The 16,166-nt window shown below is 44.8% G+C and overlaps 1 protein-coding gene across 2 annotated transcripts in view; it reads left to right on the top strand.

Annotated features, from left to right (window-relative positions):
• The window catches only part of SLIT3 (slit guidance ligand 3), a 589,038-nt gene that overhangs the window by 37,716 nt on the left and 535,156 nt on the right, over positions 1-16,166 (top strand). For both annotated transcript variants that reach the window (XM_059417324.1, XM_059417323.1), the window contains exons 2-3: positions 7,748-7,819; positions 14,021-14,092. In XM_059417324.1, the coding sequence (XP_059273307.1) occupies positions 7,748-7,819; positions 14,021-14,092 (144 nt within the window). The remainder of the gene's footprint in view (positions 1-7,747; positions 7,820-14,020; positions 14,093-16,166) is intronic.

Here is a 16,166-nt window from a genome sequence, read left to right as displayed (position 1 = left end):
TAAGTCACCCTAGTGTCTATCTGCCATGCTCAGCAAGAGAATAAAACTTCCCTGAAAGGAACAATTTTTGTTGTTCAACGTGCTAACCCTAGCCATAAACACAATACCTAGGTCCAGAGTAAGTATATAGTAAAGGCCTATTGTAGGAATATAGGAAGGATGAAGAGAGCAAGAGAAAAAGGGAGGATGGAAGGAAAGAAGGAAGGGAGAGAAGAAGGGAGAAAGGAAAGATGGAAAGGAGTGTCCTGTCCTGCTTTCCCCTGTAACATGCTTTAACAGCCAAATAAATCTTGCAGTTATCCTAAAGCAGTGATGCTGGGCTTTTACACATGCTGCTGCTTTTCCCTAGAATCCTTTTCCTCTCTCTCATGTATTCCCATGCCAACCATCCTAGCTGTGGCCAACTCATTCTTCAAGTCTCGATTAAAACATTACCTTTTCCTGGAAGCTTCTTCTGACCCTTTAAACTTGGTATCCTCTCCTGTAAGCTTTTGTGTATAGCTCTGGCACAATATAGAACAGGAGTCTGTAAACTGTAGCTCCCAGACCAAATCTGGCCTTCAGCCCGTTTTGCAAATAAAGTTTTATTGGAGCACAGCCATACCCATTAGTTTATGTATTGTCTATGCTACAGAGCTGAGTTGAATAGTTGTGATAAAAAATGTGACTGGCAAAACCTAAATTATTCACTGTCTGGTCCTTTGCAGAAAAAGTTTGGCACTTCGTGTAGACTGTTTAGCACAGTCTGTGGGAGTTGACCCTTTATTTCTTCCTCATTATACTTGCTCAATGTCGGAGACCATGCCAGTCTTATTTCCACCTGTGTCGCAGCATCTAGTATAGTGCCTGAAACTTAGTGGTTAAGACAATTTACTGAATGAATGACATGAATGATGTATCAGTCAGAAAATGAAAATAGGGAGAAAAACTCAAGTTAGGATTATGTAAAGAAGATTGATGTACAAGGGGACTATTTTAGTAGTTGGGTGTGGTTCAGAGAACCAGGACTAGAAGCAATAGAGATGTTCTGAGCCAGAAGAGATTAGAGAAAGCAACTGTTCTGGAACCAGGAAATGGTCAACTGTGAAGAGGAGTCATCATCTTTGGTGGAGATGTTAGCTAACCTGAGTAACCTCTCAGGGAGGGAACCAGAAGAATAAATACACTCTTGTCACTCTGTTTTCTTCCCCCACCTCCTGCTCAACTCAAAGTGAAGCAGGAGGGCACAGCAGCCAACCTTGTGATGTGGTCCCGTCAGGTTAGCCTTGTGGGGTAAAGAGCGAATAACTGAAGTGGAGACCAAAGCCTCTTGACTAATTTGTTCTGACTTGATTGGAACTTCTTTCCTGGCCGTAAATAAGGGGTCAGGCTGGACCACAAGATATCTTAATTCTGACCCCTCCTACCACTTTCTTAAGCAGAATTCCCCAGATTAGGCTTTGAGATTTTGAACATGAATGCATCACACCATCTCTTTTCAGAAGTTCTCTGTCCTTGTCCTCAGACCCTTTACTTCTCTGTAATCCCCATCAGAGCCCTTGCTGTCACCACCGCATCACAATGTACTTCCTTCTCATCAGCTCCAGGTCTTCTGAGCTCCTGTTTTCACAGCTATCTCAAATCTCTGATTGCTCACTCGCTATGGAATCTAGACCACATCTCTCAACATCTTATTTTGTATATTCTTACATTGTTCTTTAAGTAATTCATGAGTCTCAGTCCATCTGCTCAACTAGATTCTACACTAAGGGCAAGGACCAGGCCATATTTTTAAGCCCACGTGGTTCTGGGCCCCCAAAATACAAGAATTCTAGATCTTAAAATTATTAAGACTTATAGGTCATGTCACCCAGCTTCCTACCTATCACAAGTACATCCAATCTGGCACGAGTTAACTACTGACCTCTGCTTATATACCCCTGTAATAGGGAATTACTTCATTGCAAGACAACCCTTCCAAATTTACCTTAGACAGAGATACCATCTTTCCTGAACTCTGTAGATACTTGCTGTATGGGGCAGGTGGTCTTAAAGTCTGATTCGAATTGATGATGTATTCTCTAACTCTGTAGTTAGAGAATCCTCTTTTTTGATGATTCAAAAAACATGTACCATCATAGGAAACATCTTTTTTTTTTTTTTTTTTTGGACACCAGTCCTAAGTTCCACCTCTGCATCCTCTTCCTGCAAGTTGTTGGCTGTGAGTGAAAAAACTAACTACTCTGATTACTATTTTGCTATTTAAGAATAGTTCCTCACATAGTTTATCTCTTGAGCCTTATGGTCAACCTGTATAGCTGGTGTTCTTGGTCATATTTTATAAAACTCTCAAGAACAATACAAACAACTGGGGTTAAACAAGTTTAAACAGTGTTCCCAAAGCCACCCAGCTAAGAAGGAAGAGGGGACTGAAATCTACATCTTTTGGGTTTGGTATTGAAGCCCTTTTCTCCACACTACACTGTTTTTACTGCTCCCTCTTCCCAGATGTGCCACAGCAAAAAGAACATTTTGCTGGAATGCCACAGAATGAATCAAAAGAAGAATGCGAATATACGTGTGCCAAGTTAGGGACAGTGGCCGGCCCCAGAATATTTTTGTTTCATTTTTTCCAATGTTGTTCTGAATTCCTCATCCTCCCCACCCCACCCAAGGTGTCAAACAGATGTGAAAATACCACAAAGCTGCAGCTCACAGCATTGGTTTATGATTCACTGATTGGGGTGGGGAAAAATAATGCAGTGGATTACCATGGCAACTCCTATTTATATAGGCAATATGGTAGATGATGAGCAACATGGCAGAAACCAGACATGGGCAAAAACAGCAGGAAAACACCCCCACCTCATCTAGCTTGCAGAGGGTCTCAGCACCCCCACTGGCCCAGACCTCACTAGGAGACAGAAAAGGAAATGGGCCACCTTGGCTGAAATGGGAACCACTGAAGTCACCAGGAGTGCCCTTTGCTTTCTTTAAGATGGGATGGGAAATTCTGTTCTGTACTGTTCTATTTATTCATTTATTCATTCATTTTTCTCTCAGTCAGCAGCTAACCTGTTGTAATAGAATATGCTTAGAGTCTAGCTGTAGATGAGGAGCATGATGTGATTTAAAAAAAAAAAAAAATGTCTTGTCCATTCAGAGAGCTCAAGTTCACATCCCGGCTGTTGCCACTTAATGGTTGTGTGACTTCATGGCAATTTGCTTTATCAGTAAAATCTAAGGTGGATTGGGGTGAAGGAAATTATGCAAAATGGGATAATAGTAGTGCCTACCACATATGATTGGTGTCTGGATAAGAAAAAATGAACATACAGTTTTTAACACAGTGTACATAGTTTGGGCCCAGCAAACATCAGATCTTATTAAGATGTATCTTCAGTATTTTTCTCTGTTTAAGGAAGATAATAACACCCACCTTTCAGAACTGTTGTGAAGAGAAAGAAAAAATAAAAAAGATGGGAAGATCCTGACTCAAAGATACTGCATTTGTCAGTGTAGACCGCTGTAACAAACAGGCCTAAAGTTTCAGTGGCTTTAAGAATTATTTCTTGAATGTGTCTGAGTTTTATGTAGGTAACTGGAGAGACAGGGGAGAGAAGGTCGCTATTCCACGCAGTCGTTCAAGGACTCAGACCCTTCCTGGCTGCCCTTTCTAGAGTTCTCCACTGGATTTACTGAACTCAGCCCAAACAGAGGGAAGAAAAAGAGCACAGAGGATTGGACAGGAAGTGTTACTGGTCAGGCCTGAGGGCAGTATTTATTGCCTTTGCCTGTGTTAATAGTGAGAACTTGGTCATATGGTTGCCCATCCCTGCCAGGGAGACTGAGAAATGTTACGCTGTGTTCACCAGACAGAGGAGAAATGGTTTTGTGGACAATTTGCCAGTCTCTACCATGATGAGAATGGTATGGTACCCACTACTGCGGTTATTAACATAACACCAGGATGATTCTCATGGTATCATAAGGCTCACTTGAAGAGATGGGCAACCATAACTATGCAGCCTTTACTCCTGAGAGAAGAGCCTGTTCTCACTTCATTCCTAGAATGGTTGTTTTTTGCACTTGTGAGCCATCTTTGATCTTAGGCAAGCATAGAAAGGGCATGCCATTGAGAGTCATATGAAGGGACTTCCATTGTCAATGGTAAATTAAACATTCAAAAGGTGTCTTTCTCTTCCTTTCTCTTCCATCTCCCTTTTGTTGCCAAGCGAAACACTCCAAGACTTAAAGGCTTAAGACACAGTGCTCATTTTACTATTCTCCCTCACAGTTTCTATGAGCAGGAATTCAAGAGTAGTTCAGCTGGGCGATCTGGCTCAGAGTTTCTCATAAGTCATAGCCAGATGATAGCTGGAGCTGGAGACCTCAAAGGCGTTTGGACTGGAGACCTCAAAGTCCAAAGGTGTTTGCACTTCCGTGCCTGCCCTCTAGGCTGGAAACAACCAAACAGCCAGAGTGGAACTGCCAGGGCCCCTCTGGCACCTCTCTGTCTCTCCCTCTCTCTGGTCCTCTCACATGGCTGTACCAGTGGTGGCTCTAGGCCTCTGGTCTTCCCACATGGTGGCTCAGGGCTCCTGTACAAGTGCTCCAAGAGAGAGCCAGGCAGTCGCTTACTATCTTTTCTAACCCAGCCTCAGAAATTCCACAACATCATTCCTGCCCCAGGCTTGTCTAGATGGTCATGAGGCCTGCTCACTTTCAAGGGGAAGGGACCTAGACTCTACCTCTCGATGGCAGGCTTGTCAATGAAACAACTTGTAGGCATGTTTTCATACCACCCCACTTCCCTAGCCCACAGCTAGAACTGCAGTGGCTTCCCACCTAGTGTTCATGCTTGCATGTGGTTCTGAGCTCGTGCGAGGCTAAGATATACTGATTCTGATTCCCTCAACAGCCAAGGCTGAAGGCTAAGAAATCAGGCTGAAGTTCCAGAGTAGCCTGGACTAGAACAAGGGGAGCTGGGGGAGCGATGGGCACATGAAGTAGTATAGCCTGTTCTCCGTGTTCATTTAATTAATACCCATTTTCAGCCAAGCATGCTTGCAGTCAAGGTGTTATGTTCCTCGCCATTCTAAGGTTGCAAGTAGGAGAGGCTTCCATAAAGCATGGAGGCTCAGAAAAGTTAAGTAAAATACTAAAACTCACACAGCTGGGAGTAGGGGATAGGGAAGAGATTTGAACCCTGACCTGTCTCACCTCAGAGCCCAGAAACGTGCTCTCTGACCTCCCTCCTGGCAGGTGGGCAGTGTGTGTGCTGGCGGGCCCGGGGAGGATTTGGAAATAGGTGTCCTAGAAATGTGAGAGGGAGGGGCAGCATGAGGGGCCTGCTTGTGGTGCCAATTTACCACATATTGATCACAAAATGTACCCCCCTTCCATCTACAGGAAGATAGTGTCCTGGAGTTCCCAAGATTCATCTGTAGGCACAGGGTTTGGGGTGGTGCAGGCAGCTCCTCTCGAGGCGCTGGAATTTCAGGCCGGAAGTGGTGGGTGCAGGGGAGAAGGATGTAGTTCGACTAATGATAGTAACAATAGCTGCCACGACTGAGTCTCTAACACATGCTCCAGGTGAACACTGTGTATGTGTCATCTCGTTTGACTTTTATAAAAGTCCTGGAGGTTGAGGTGACCACCCTGTTTGTAGATGGAGCAGCTGAGCCTCGGAGATGAGGTGAACTGCCCAGAGGTCACTCAGCAGGTGGCAGGGCAGGGATTCAAACTCAGGTCTGCTTGTCCCTGAAGCTCTGCCTCCCCAACATGGACTGTGTGCCTGGGGCAACCCCATGACCGGTCCCTCCCCCCACCCCCACCGCCAAGTCCTCAGTGTTTCAGCAGCACGCTTTGTGCCCCTTCACATAATAAATATTAATTGAAAATATTGGTGCCACAGCCACCAGCACAAGCTGCTGAGATACCACGCTGGGTCCTGGTAATTAAACCCTTAGTTGCGTTGTCATATCTGCAGTTTTCGGTGTCCCCAAACATCAGTCCCGATTGAGACGGGAGTTGAGGATACTACTCAGGGTGAGCATGAGCGCGCATGCGTTCCTAGCCTCGCGCTGCTGTCTCATTCTCACACAGGCGACCTTTCTTTCTTTCCCTGGGTAGTTCTTGTTCCTCCTTTACCAGCACTCAGCTTGGTCTGGGAAGGCTATAGACTGCCTCTCTCCATCGCAGGCTAGTCAAGAAACAACTTGAGTGCTCTTTGAGGCAGCAGAAAACTGGATGAGGAAGGGAGGTGGTTCCCAGGTGAGGCTCCCCAAGGACTCACTTGATTTTTATTTTGGTATTATTTTCCAAGTCGGGAGTATAAGCCCTCTTCATAAAGTGCTAGAATCTGAAGACTGTTTCCCTGTTTCTTTGACACTGCTGCAGAGCTCACAGGTCCCTCTGAGGCTTGATGGCAGGAGGAGAGCTTCGGGTCCTGGCTAGAAAAACCCAAGGAGTAGTGACTGTGTGGATGGGGATCTGTCATAGGGAAAATGGCCTCCTTGGTTTCTGAATGTTCAGGACAAGAGCAAAGCCAGTTGACAAGTGACTTGTTGAAAGTCCAACATGGCCAAAACCCTGAGAAGTTTCTCAGAAAGGTATGGTAGATAAGAATTAGTCATTCAGCATCGTTATTAAGCACTGTAACATATTATTCATGGTTTTGGGTTTTTTTTTTTTGGCATCTAGTCTTAGACAATGTTAGTGAACACAGAGTATATGTACAGTTATTCATAGGCTCATTCTTGACTTTGGTTTTATCGAACCCTGGTTTTCCATTACCCACGGTGCCCTTCTCCCCAACACAAACACCACCATAATGCTTTCAGTCCTTCCATAGCAAATTCTTCTCTTTGGGACCGTCTTTAGGAGCGTAAACCTACCAATCGAGGCAGGGGCAATCCACGTAACTGTCTTTACCTAATGTATGAGATCAGCAAAGTTCCTTCTACTCTGTGCCAGGCACATACTCTCTAGATTGGGCTATGGAAGTAAAATGAGATAATACCTTTGTCCTCAGGGAGTTTGCAAACCAGCTGGAAAATAAACAAATACCTAAGTAGGTACCAAAGTCAGTCAAGATTCTTTTGGTTTCAAGTGGTAGAAAATTCAACTCAAATAGTTTTAAGACAAAATATAAGGGAGATGGGGGTAGATTGGCTCAAGTAATTTCAAAATGAGGAAGTACTCAGGCCTGGGTAGGCCCACCTCCTCACAGAACAGCACCAGGAATCATTCTCTGTTTGACTCTGGAGAACTCTTTCTTCATAGTGGCAAAATGGTTTCTGGCAATGATGAACAGCTTGGAAACCCAGCGGGGAGAGAGCTGTTAGGAATCTGAGTCATGTATACTTTCCTGAAACAAGTACTGTGATCAGGGGGAGTAAAGATGCTTATAGGCCTAGTCTGGCTTCGGTCTGGACCTGGGAAGAGGGGTCAGCCTCAGTGACGTGACCTGATCTGAGAGTTGGGGGAGGAGACTTCCAAAGAAAGAGCTGTTACCCAGAGAAGGGGCCACAGAAGCCAGGCAGCTAAATGTAGCAGGGCTCTACTACCTACATAATGGGTAGCTTATTCCATACAGTATCCTTAAGGTTGGTTGGGCGTGCTCAGGGGATGACATTAATCATTGGAATTACCTTCTGCTTAACAAGCAGCATTCTTTCAAGCCCGCCTGAGTTGAATAGACCATAAGTATAACCTGCAAAAAAAAAAAAAAAAAAATCTGACCCAAATTTGCTCTCTATTGCAGTGACCTGGACAGAAATAACATTACCAGGATCACCAAGATGGACTTCGCTGGGCTCAAGAACCTCCGGGTCTTGTAAGTAACACAGGGCTCTTTGATGCATTTTCATTTTCAGCTCTTCGGCCTTGTGAAAATGTTCTGCTGCCCTGACATCACACCCCCCTGCGCTGGGTGACAGGAACGTACCATTCTGTAACAGAAAACCCTTCATTCGTGTACCCGGGTTTTCACAGGTATCTCATTCTGTGTCTCCATGCTGCGGGCTGGGCTCGACCAGTGGAGGAAGTCAGGGACAGGGAAAACAGAAGGCTCTGCACAAATAAATCAACATCCCCAGCTTCTAGGATGACAGCAATACCAGCTTGACTAATCATGCTACTCTTCATAGAGATTATAATTCCTTCTCCAGCCTGTGTGTTAAAAGGGTACCAGAAGGAAAGTTATTTATCTTGTTGCTTACTGGAGAGGAGAGGAGAAGGGAGAGAGAGAGTCAGGCAGGGTCAGAGCCCCTGCTCTAGACGCACAGCTGTACAGAGACAGGTAGCAAAATTGGAGCTGGGTATTGATGCAACCGGGGAGCAAGAAATACCAGGTTTCCTTGCTAAATATTGAACACCTTCACCCATCCCTAAGTCTGTGAGTGTTGAGAATGTGTCTCACTGCTTGTCCGTTGCCAAGTGTGAGGCATTTAGAGGTACAGAAGAGAGGCAATTGGAGCCTCTTTTCCGCTTTACTCAGGGGCTGATTTTGCCCCATAGGTGTGGCTCCAGCCCAGGAACATCGTCCGGGCAATCTGGCCACTGCCTTGGTGTTTGTCAGGTAATCGTGGATAGCGAATCCCTACTAGAAGCAGCAGCCAGAGTCTTGGTATCTGAAGCCATCTTCTTCTTTTTACTAAGAGCCCATTGTAATACAAAGAATTTTATTGTAGAGATAGGAAGTACCATGTTCTGGCCCTACATCAAAATTAACTGCCCGAGTGATTTGGGGGGCATCACTATAGCTGTTTGGACCTCAGGTTTTTCATGTGTAAGTAAGTAAAGCCCTAGTTCAGCAGGGCTGCTGTGGCAAAGAACCACACAGTGGGTGGCTTGAACAACAAAATGTATTATCTCCCAGTTTCCAAGGTCAGAAATCCAAAATCAGGGTGTCCATGGGGTTGGTCCCTTTTGAGGGCTGAGGGGGAGGATCGGATCCAGCCCCTCTTCTAGCTTCTGGTGGGGGATCCCTGGTTTCTAGATGGTTGTCTTCTCCCTGAGTCTCTCACACTGTCCTCCTCCTGTGCCATCTCTGTCTCTGTTCACATTTTCCCTTGTCACAAGTGACACCAGTCGTATTGGATTAGTGCACACCCTAATGACCCCATTTTAACTGAATTACCTCAGTGAGGACAGTATCTTTAAATAAGGGCACATTATGATAGCTTAGGAATTAGGACATCAGCATATGAATGTAGGGGGTGGGATATAATTCCATCCATAACAAATTGTCCGAAGTCCTCCTAACTCTCATGGTTGCACAGTTAACGCTCTATGGTTTTAACATTTTCACAAAGTCTGTTTATTCTCACCGCAACCTGTGGAATATTACTTGTATAGCATTGCTTTTCTGATGGAGAAGTAGGTAGTGGTAACAATGGTGAGGATAACCAGCAGATACATGGTACCTTTCACAGACCAAGCTCTGTGTTACATGGTTAGTAACTCCTGTCCGCCCAGAGGAAACAGAGGCACAGTTGGTTAAGTTGTCCCTGCTTCACATGGCAAGGAGAAATCAGAACCCGGAATGTGTGCTTTCTAACCTCTAGGGAAAACTGCTGTTCATTTGCATTATAGAAATTTTTGAAAACCAAGAAGGAGTAGTCGCCCCGTCTTATAAATGCAGCCCTGGCGTGCAAGTAAGTGGCTTACCTGAGTTTCCCTGAACATCAGTGTGTGGGGACACTAGGATCTGTATGTTGGGCCTCCAGATACCAGATGTTTCCTCCTTGATATATTCTCCAGCTGTGGCATGTTCATACTCCTCTCACCATCCTCAGGAGGAAAGGGCGGGCGGCAGGAGGCTGTGCCTCTACCCTCTGGCGAGTCTTTTGCCCTAAGCAGTCCCATGTTTGTCAAATGACCGGCAGCTTTCAGGAGATGCGTGGGCGTCAGAATTGAGACTGGGGTGGGTTGAGCGAATTCCGGGGCTCCGTTTTAGAGTAACTTTTATTGACGTGATAGAGGCAGTAAACTGATTGCAGGTCATTTGACAGCTTAAAAAACAAACATTTAACTTCTCTCTTTGTTTCCATTTTCCCCCTTGCATCTGTGAGAGATTTCCTTTCATACAAGTCAGAAATTTCACCTAATGCTTCATTTTCTACCCAAGTCAGAAAAGAAAACCCTTTGATTTTCTTACCATTACATCAAAAAGGCTAATAAAAATTCCAAATTCCATATCTGCTCTCTGCAAATAGAAAGTTTAAAATAATCACAAAAGATTGTATTAATATCCTCTGGATGGTCTACAAAACATTGCTTTGACTCCAGTTTAATTGGCACATTCTTCTTATTTTGATAAGCAACACCAAAACACTCCCCCTCCCCCCCTAACAGACTCTGTTAATATACTGTGTTTCATTATCTTCCTTATCAACTCAAAGACAATCCCATTCAAGTGGCCCTTTATTACTGTGAAAGAATCTGTTAGGTGGGATAGCTGAAATGCTTTCTCACACCAGTAAAATACCCAGACATTTAAACCATATTTTCCCTCAATCTCTTCTTTTTAGCGGAGTAACCTAGACAACTATCTTTTTTGAAAAGCTTTCATCACACCTTGGCACATTCCCTATATCTGTTTCTTATTTACAATTTATAGTGAAGCCAGGAAAGACTCAACAGTCTTGAATAATTTGAGCTTGCCACATATTTCCGTGCAGAACTTTTAATACAGCGCAAGTGAATGGGCAAAAGCAGATAAAATGGAGATTGGGGGACTTTGGTCTCATCCCAAGGCAGTTTACCCCAAATAAAGTACATTCAAGGAGAAATAGAAGAATTGCCCATAACAATTCTTTCTCCCATGGGGTGAGAGTAGGAAAAGATCTCTTCTGGTGTTTTATCAATTACATTTCGTTTCCTAGTCGTCTGTTGCAAGAATTCTGCTATGCCCACAATGTGGGAGCCAGCTTTATGCCAAATGGGGTTAATAAAAGAGTTAAACTCCTCCCCAGCCATCATCACATGGGGCGATTTCCGATTCTGATCCAGTGTTAAAACTAAAAAAAATCAATGCTAAAAGAGCCGAAAATGAACACAGTCTGTGTGTCTCTAACTCAGAACAGACTCAAACCATGGACAGCCTTTCTGGGCATCCAACCTTTCCTGGATCCCTGACTGCCTGCCTCTGGTCAGTAGAATGAGAGCGAAAGCAATGGCGTTAGCCCAAGCTCCTGCACTGCATCTCAGCCTGCAAGTCTGGATGGAAGGTTCCCAGCTGCTTCATTCGTTCGTTTGTTTGTTCAGTCGTTGATCAGATGTTGATTATTTACTGCACCTTTAAAAGTCAGGTACTAGGCTAGACTCTCATAGGTCTAGGAAGTAGATCTAGAAAGGGACCCCAGTTACCTTACCAGCCAGGATTCCAGGAGGAAAGAGATAACACTCACTCAGGACAAATAAGGAGAGCTAAATAAGGAATTATTTACAAAGGTGTGGGCAAAGTTAAGGGAAACCAAGAAGACGTGGTGCAGTTTCCTGAGGCTAGCAATAAGGAGCTACACCAGTACTCTGGGCCTCAGTGGTCCCACCAAGGTAGGAACTACCTGGCAGGATCTGTGGTCTTAGGTAGAGAGACAGAGTCAAGCTGAAGTTACTTGGCAGGGAAGGAGGTGGGAATAAATCCCGGGATATCCCTCCATCTCACCCTCTTATTTTCTTCTGGTTCCTTCCATTGGCTGGTTCAACTAGAAACCAGAGTCCAAGAAGCTTCTCAAAGTGATAAAAATTAGCCTCCTAGCCTGAGCAAAGTAGAAAAGGGGCAGATATCGAATACAGATGTCTTTGCTTTTTTTGGCTCTCCTTTCTGAAAGAAGCTAGTAGTGTTAGATTAATTAGTACAGAACTAAAAGATTCATCAGCAGTTGGAGTTAAACTCCTTCAGAAACCTAGCAAGAATATCACACTCAGTCACTGTAGTGTTGCTCTTTGTTATAATTGGGAACTTATGACAACAAGCACTGTGGATTGATTGATAGTAAAAACCCAGCTAAACAAATCCCCAGTCACTAATATTGAACTGGTTCCCTGTTTAGTGAGATGTGCTAGTGTGAGTCTGTTGGCATTCCAAGGCCCTCCTCGCCATATGGCAGGATAGAGGAAAGGACAAGGGAAGGAAAAAGAACATTTATTAAGCCTCTGATTGTACTCCAGATCCTGGACTAGATAATTTACACACCTTATTCCATTTTTACCCTCACAAGGACTTAGGAGATTTTTTTTTTTTTTTTTAAATTTTACAAGTGAGGAAACAGAGTCCCTGAGAGGTTGACTGAATAACCCAGTGTCACACCATCAGCTGGTGAGAAAGCAAGATAGGGGTTTCACACCAGATTTGACAAGCACACTAAACTGGGGGTTAGAGAGCCTGTCCTAGATGACTGTGTCACTTTATCTGAATAATTTCTCCCTGAGCAAGTCTCTTAGCCTCCCTGCTTCATGGTGTCCACATCTGTTAAGTGAGAAGATAGTGAGGGGCCAGAGCAACATGAAGGTATGAACTGGAGTGGGCGAGGACTGAGACAGACTGAGGGGCTCTTGTGCCTTGCCTGACCCTATACTCAGTTCCCACCACTTGTTGGTATTTGGAAATACAGGAGCTGGGTTTTTAAAAGGAGCTTCTTTTGTGATACGGCTGTGTGTGTGTGATATTGATTTTTAATTGTTTGCAAAAAACTCATCAAAAATGTAAAATGTCATTGAACCCAAACAAAATCCCTTATCACACTGGTAGTCTGAGTCAGACACATCATATGCCCTAGACTAGCTTTTCCCTTGATAGAAAATCATATGTTTTGTGGCCCCAAGGCATCTTTAGTTTTTCATTATTGAAAAGCCTTTTTTAAGTGGCTGCTGCACTAGGCAACGGTGTTAGGGTGAAGAGTATAATAATAAACAGAAGTTCTTACCCTCTTAGTCCTTAGGCATCTTGGGGAAGATGAACTTAAAAATAAACACCAGGACCCCAGTGTTAAGCCCCAAAAGTACGGAGGTTATGAAATGCCTCGGAGACGTGGGGCTGGCATGGATGGAATCATTTTGAGATGAAGGTCAAGCTTCCTTAAAGCTGCCTCCCATCCTTCTGCTTTTCCTTTAGGTGCTCGGGGCACCTCTCCTTCTGCCTAATCCAGGGGCACCCACAGCCCTTCCTAAACTCCTCCTTCCAAAGACTCATCTTTCAAACATAGTTGCATCTCCCTAAGTCTTATTCAGCCAGCAGGATTGGTTCTGGATGAAAACTGGGCAACCTCACTGCTTTCCTTCTCTCATTGCTTCCCTTAGCCTAAAGCTAATCCAATTTAAGCTGCCATTGTATGTGTATGTGTGTGTGTGTGTGTGTGTGTGTGTGTGTGTGTAAGTTAGGGAAACAAATATTTCATTGTATACTCAGTTCTTAGGATATGCACTTAAGCAAAGTGTTTAGGTTTTTAATCATCTGCATGGAGGACTTTGGAGGTCAGCGGAATCTGTGGCTGGACTAGCTTTTGTGACCATCACCCTCAACGTTGGGAATGGCCAGGCTCTGGGTGAGGAGATTTCCTGGCACAGACTGTTGTCCAACAGTAAGGTCACTCTTTCTACTAGGTGACCCACAGACAGAGTACACAGAGAAGGCCCTCTTTAATGAAGTATTTTTATATCCCTAGAGGAGGGAGCTCCAAGGGAAGAGATGCTGAATATCTGTGTGGTTTTTATAAGAAGCAGCTTTTACCTCTTCTTTTTCTGTGCAACATCCTGCAGTGCTTGGGGGGACATTTGCTGAGAACATTCTTAAAATAGAGGCATGGAAACCAATCTGTCAGGTAGAAGTGTGCAGGCGGCGAAACCCTGGTTACCGTGACACCAAGCTGGCATGTGAATTATCTTGTCCCACCAGACTGATCCTGGCTTGGGGTGGGGGGCGGGGCAGAGTGTTGTGGGAAGGGCTGAGTGACCCTGCCTGCTGGGCCCAGAGCCTAGCACCAAGACCCTTCAGGCCCCTTGTCCTTGACCGCTGCTGTTTCTTTGGTTCTAGGCATCTGGAAGACAACCAGGTCAGCGTCATCGAGAGAGGCGCCTTCCAGGATTTGAAGCAGCTGGAGCGATTGTAAGTATAATACAACCTCCTTTCTTGAAAAGTCTTTTTTTTTTTTGGTAAATTGACTTCATTGCGACCTTGCCAAAAAAAGTCTCCAATGCTTAATGAAATGTTTGCTCTTTCATTTAAAGCATTTTAGATACATGTTAAAGAGACATGGAGATCCTTTTAAACTCTTTCTCTTTATTTTATTTTAATTTTTTTTAAACTTCTTTTCTTTAAAAGATGCTAGGATTGGCATCTGGGGTGTATTTTTCTTCTTCCCAGGCTTGAGCTGTTGCTATCGATATCTGTACATGGCGCTGGTCCTTGCCCAAGCCTCTTCCCTTTTGCAGAGGGTGGAAGCCAGCAGTGGGTTTTGCTGTCATGGAGGCCAGTGTTGGATACTCGCTATTTCGCTGCCCCCTCCTCCCAGAGCAGCCCCCGCCCCTCACGGGAGAGCAAGGACGGGAGAGTGGGCAGGACCTTCAGTGTGCCTGCATCTCCACTGAGCATCAGCCTGTCAGGAAGCCCACATGTTTCCACAAGAGAATGTAGTGCCAGGGTTTAAAAATAGGCTGCTATTCTATCAGAGGGAGAGATGAAGACAGTGGGGATGGGAGATGGATGAAGCCTCCATTTGTTGTGATGATTAATGCTTTTGCAGAAAACTCTTGGGTCACTCGGATGGGGCTGCTCCTTAGATGGTTCAGTGGGCAGCTTCACCTTTCCTCAGTTAATCACATCTGGCAGCTCGTAACATCTGGATATTTGCTTCCTGCCTTCTAAGTGGGGCCTGTCCCCAAGAGCACTTAGTCATGCCGGTGGGCGGTTCTCCTCCACGTTTCCCTCTGCATCCTGGTTGGCCTGACATTTCAGCCTCTTTCTCCTGCCGTTGGGTGCAGGGCTGCCACAACTCACTGCTCCAGCAGCCTACCTAGAAGGTTCCTGCTCGAGTTACCTGTCCTGTCGCCACATCTCGTCTACAGAGATGGGCATGGGTCAGGTGGAGGGCCTGCCACCAACGTGCTGGCTTTATCATCTGCCACCTTTTCCCTTGGACTCCTTGCATCTAGGGCGACACGGGTATTATCCAGCAGAATCCGGTACTCCCCCTGCTTTGTGTGAACCCTCTCCTTTATTGCTCTCCATCTGGGTTAAAGGTCAGCGTATGTTTCTGTTGTTGGTTTAAAAAATATGACATTTATTTCTTATAAAGGAAAAGAGTTCTAAAAATAATAAATGCTGCCTCTGTTTATGCTTATATTTTTAAGTTGCTTCAAACCTAAATTCTTCTTATTTAGACTAAGGGAAAAAGAAGTATTTGTTGAACCTGGTTCTTTTTGTATGAGGTAGTAAACATTTCTGTGGAAGAGTAAATATACAGTTCTTTGTGAAAAGGCCACGTCTTGCTTAGTCTTCTGATTAGAAAGGTAAATAAACTCCTAATTTATTCATTTCATGATTGTGGGGAGGGAACTAATTGATCATTGAGTACCTTGGACATGCTTGGAACTATGCCGATGTTTTGTATGCTATCTGTTGTTTTATCCCCACTAAATTCCTATGAGGTGTTATTACCCTCATTTTGCAGATGAAGAAACAGAGGCCCAGGGAGTTGAAGCCAAAGAATTGTCAGGGGTGGGGGTGGGGAGCCAAGATTCAAAGCCACATCTGTCTGACATCAAAGCCCACGGCCTTTCATAGTTCTGTGCTGCGGACATTAGATGAAGTGTGATCTTTAGCAATGGCCCTGCAAATAGCCTCTCACATACCCACTTAGCTCCCGGGGACTATCAGCGAAATATGCTGGCTAAAAGATGCTTTTCTTCGGGTTGGTGAACACAGCAGCCCTGTACCCAACGGCAGGAGAAAGAGGCTGAAATGTCAGGCCAACCTGGACCCAGCAGCTTGCAGTCGCAGGGTAAACCTGGCTGTTTCTCCACTTTTGTGTAATAGGAGGCAAACGCTCACTGCTCTACTAGATAAACCCTCAGTTCTTACAGCTGAATGCAGAAGTTGACTTCTTGTTCATATCCAACCCAGGAAGGGTGTTCTTGGTTGCTGGACCTCTCTCCTCCAAGGGGAGACTCAAGAACACAGG

Source organism: Mustela nigripes, chromosome 12 (genome assembly GCF_022355385.1).
Source record: "Mustela nigripes isolate SB6536 chromosome 12, MUSNIG.SB6536, whole genome shotgun sequence".
Taxonomy (NCBI): domain Eukaryota; kingdom Metazoa; phylum Chordata; class Mammalia; order Carnivora; family Mustelidae; genus Mustela; species Mustela nigripes.
Note: the sequence above shows the minus strand (reverse complement) of the source record. Positions and strands in the feature narration are given on the sequence as shown.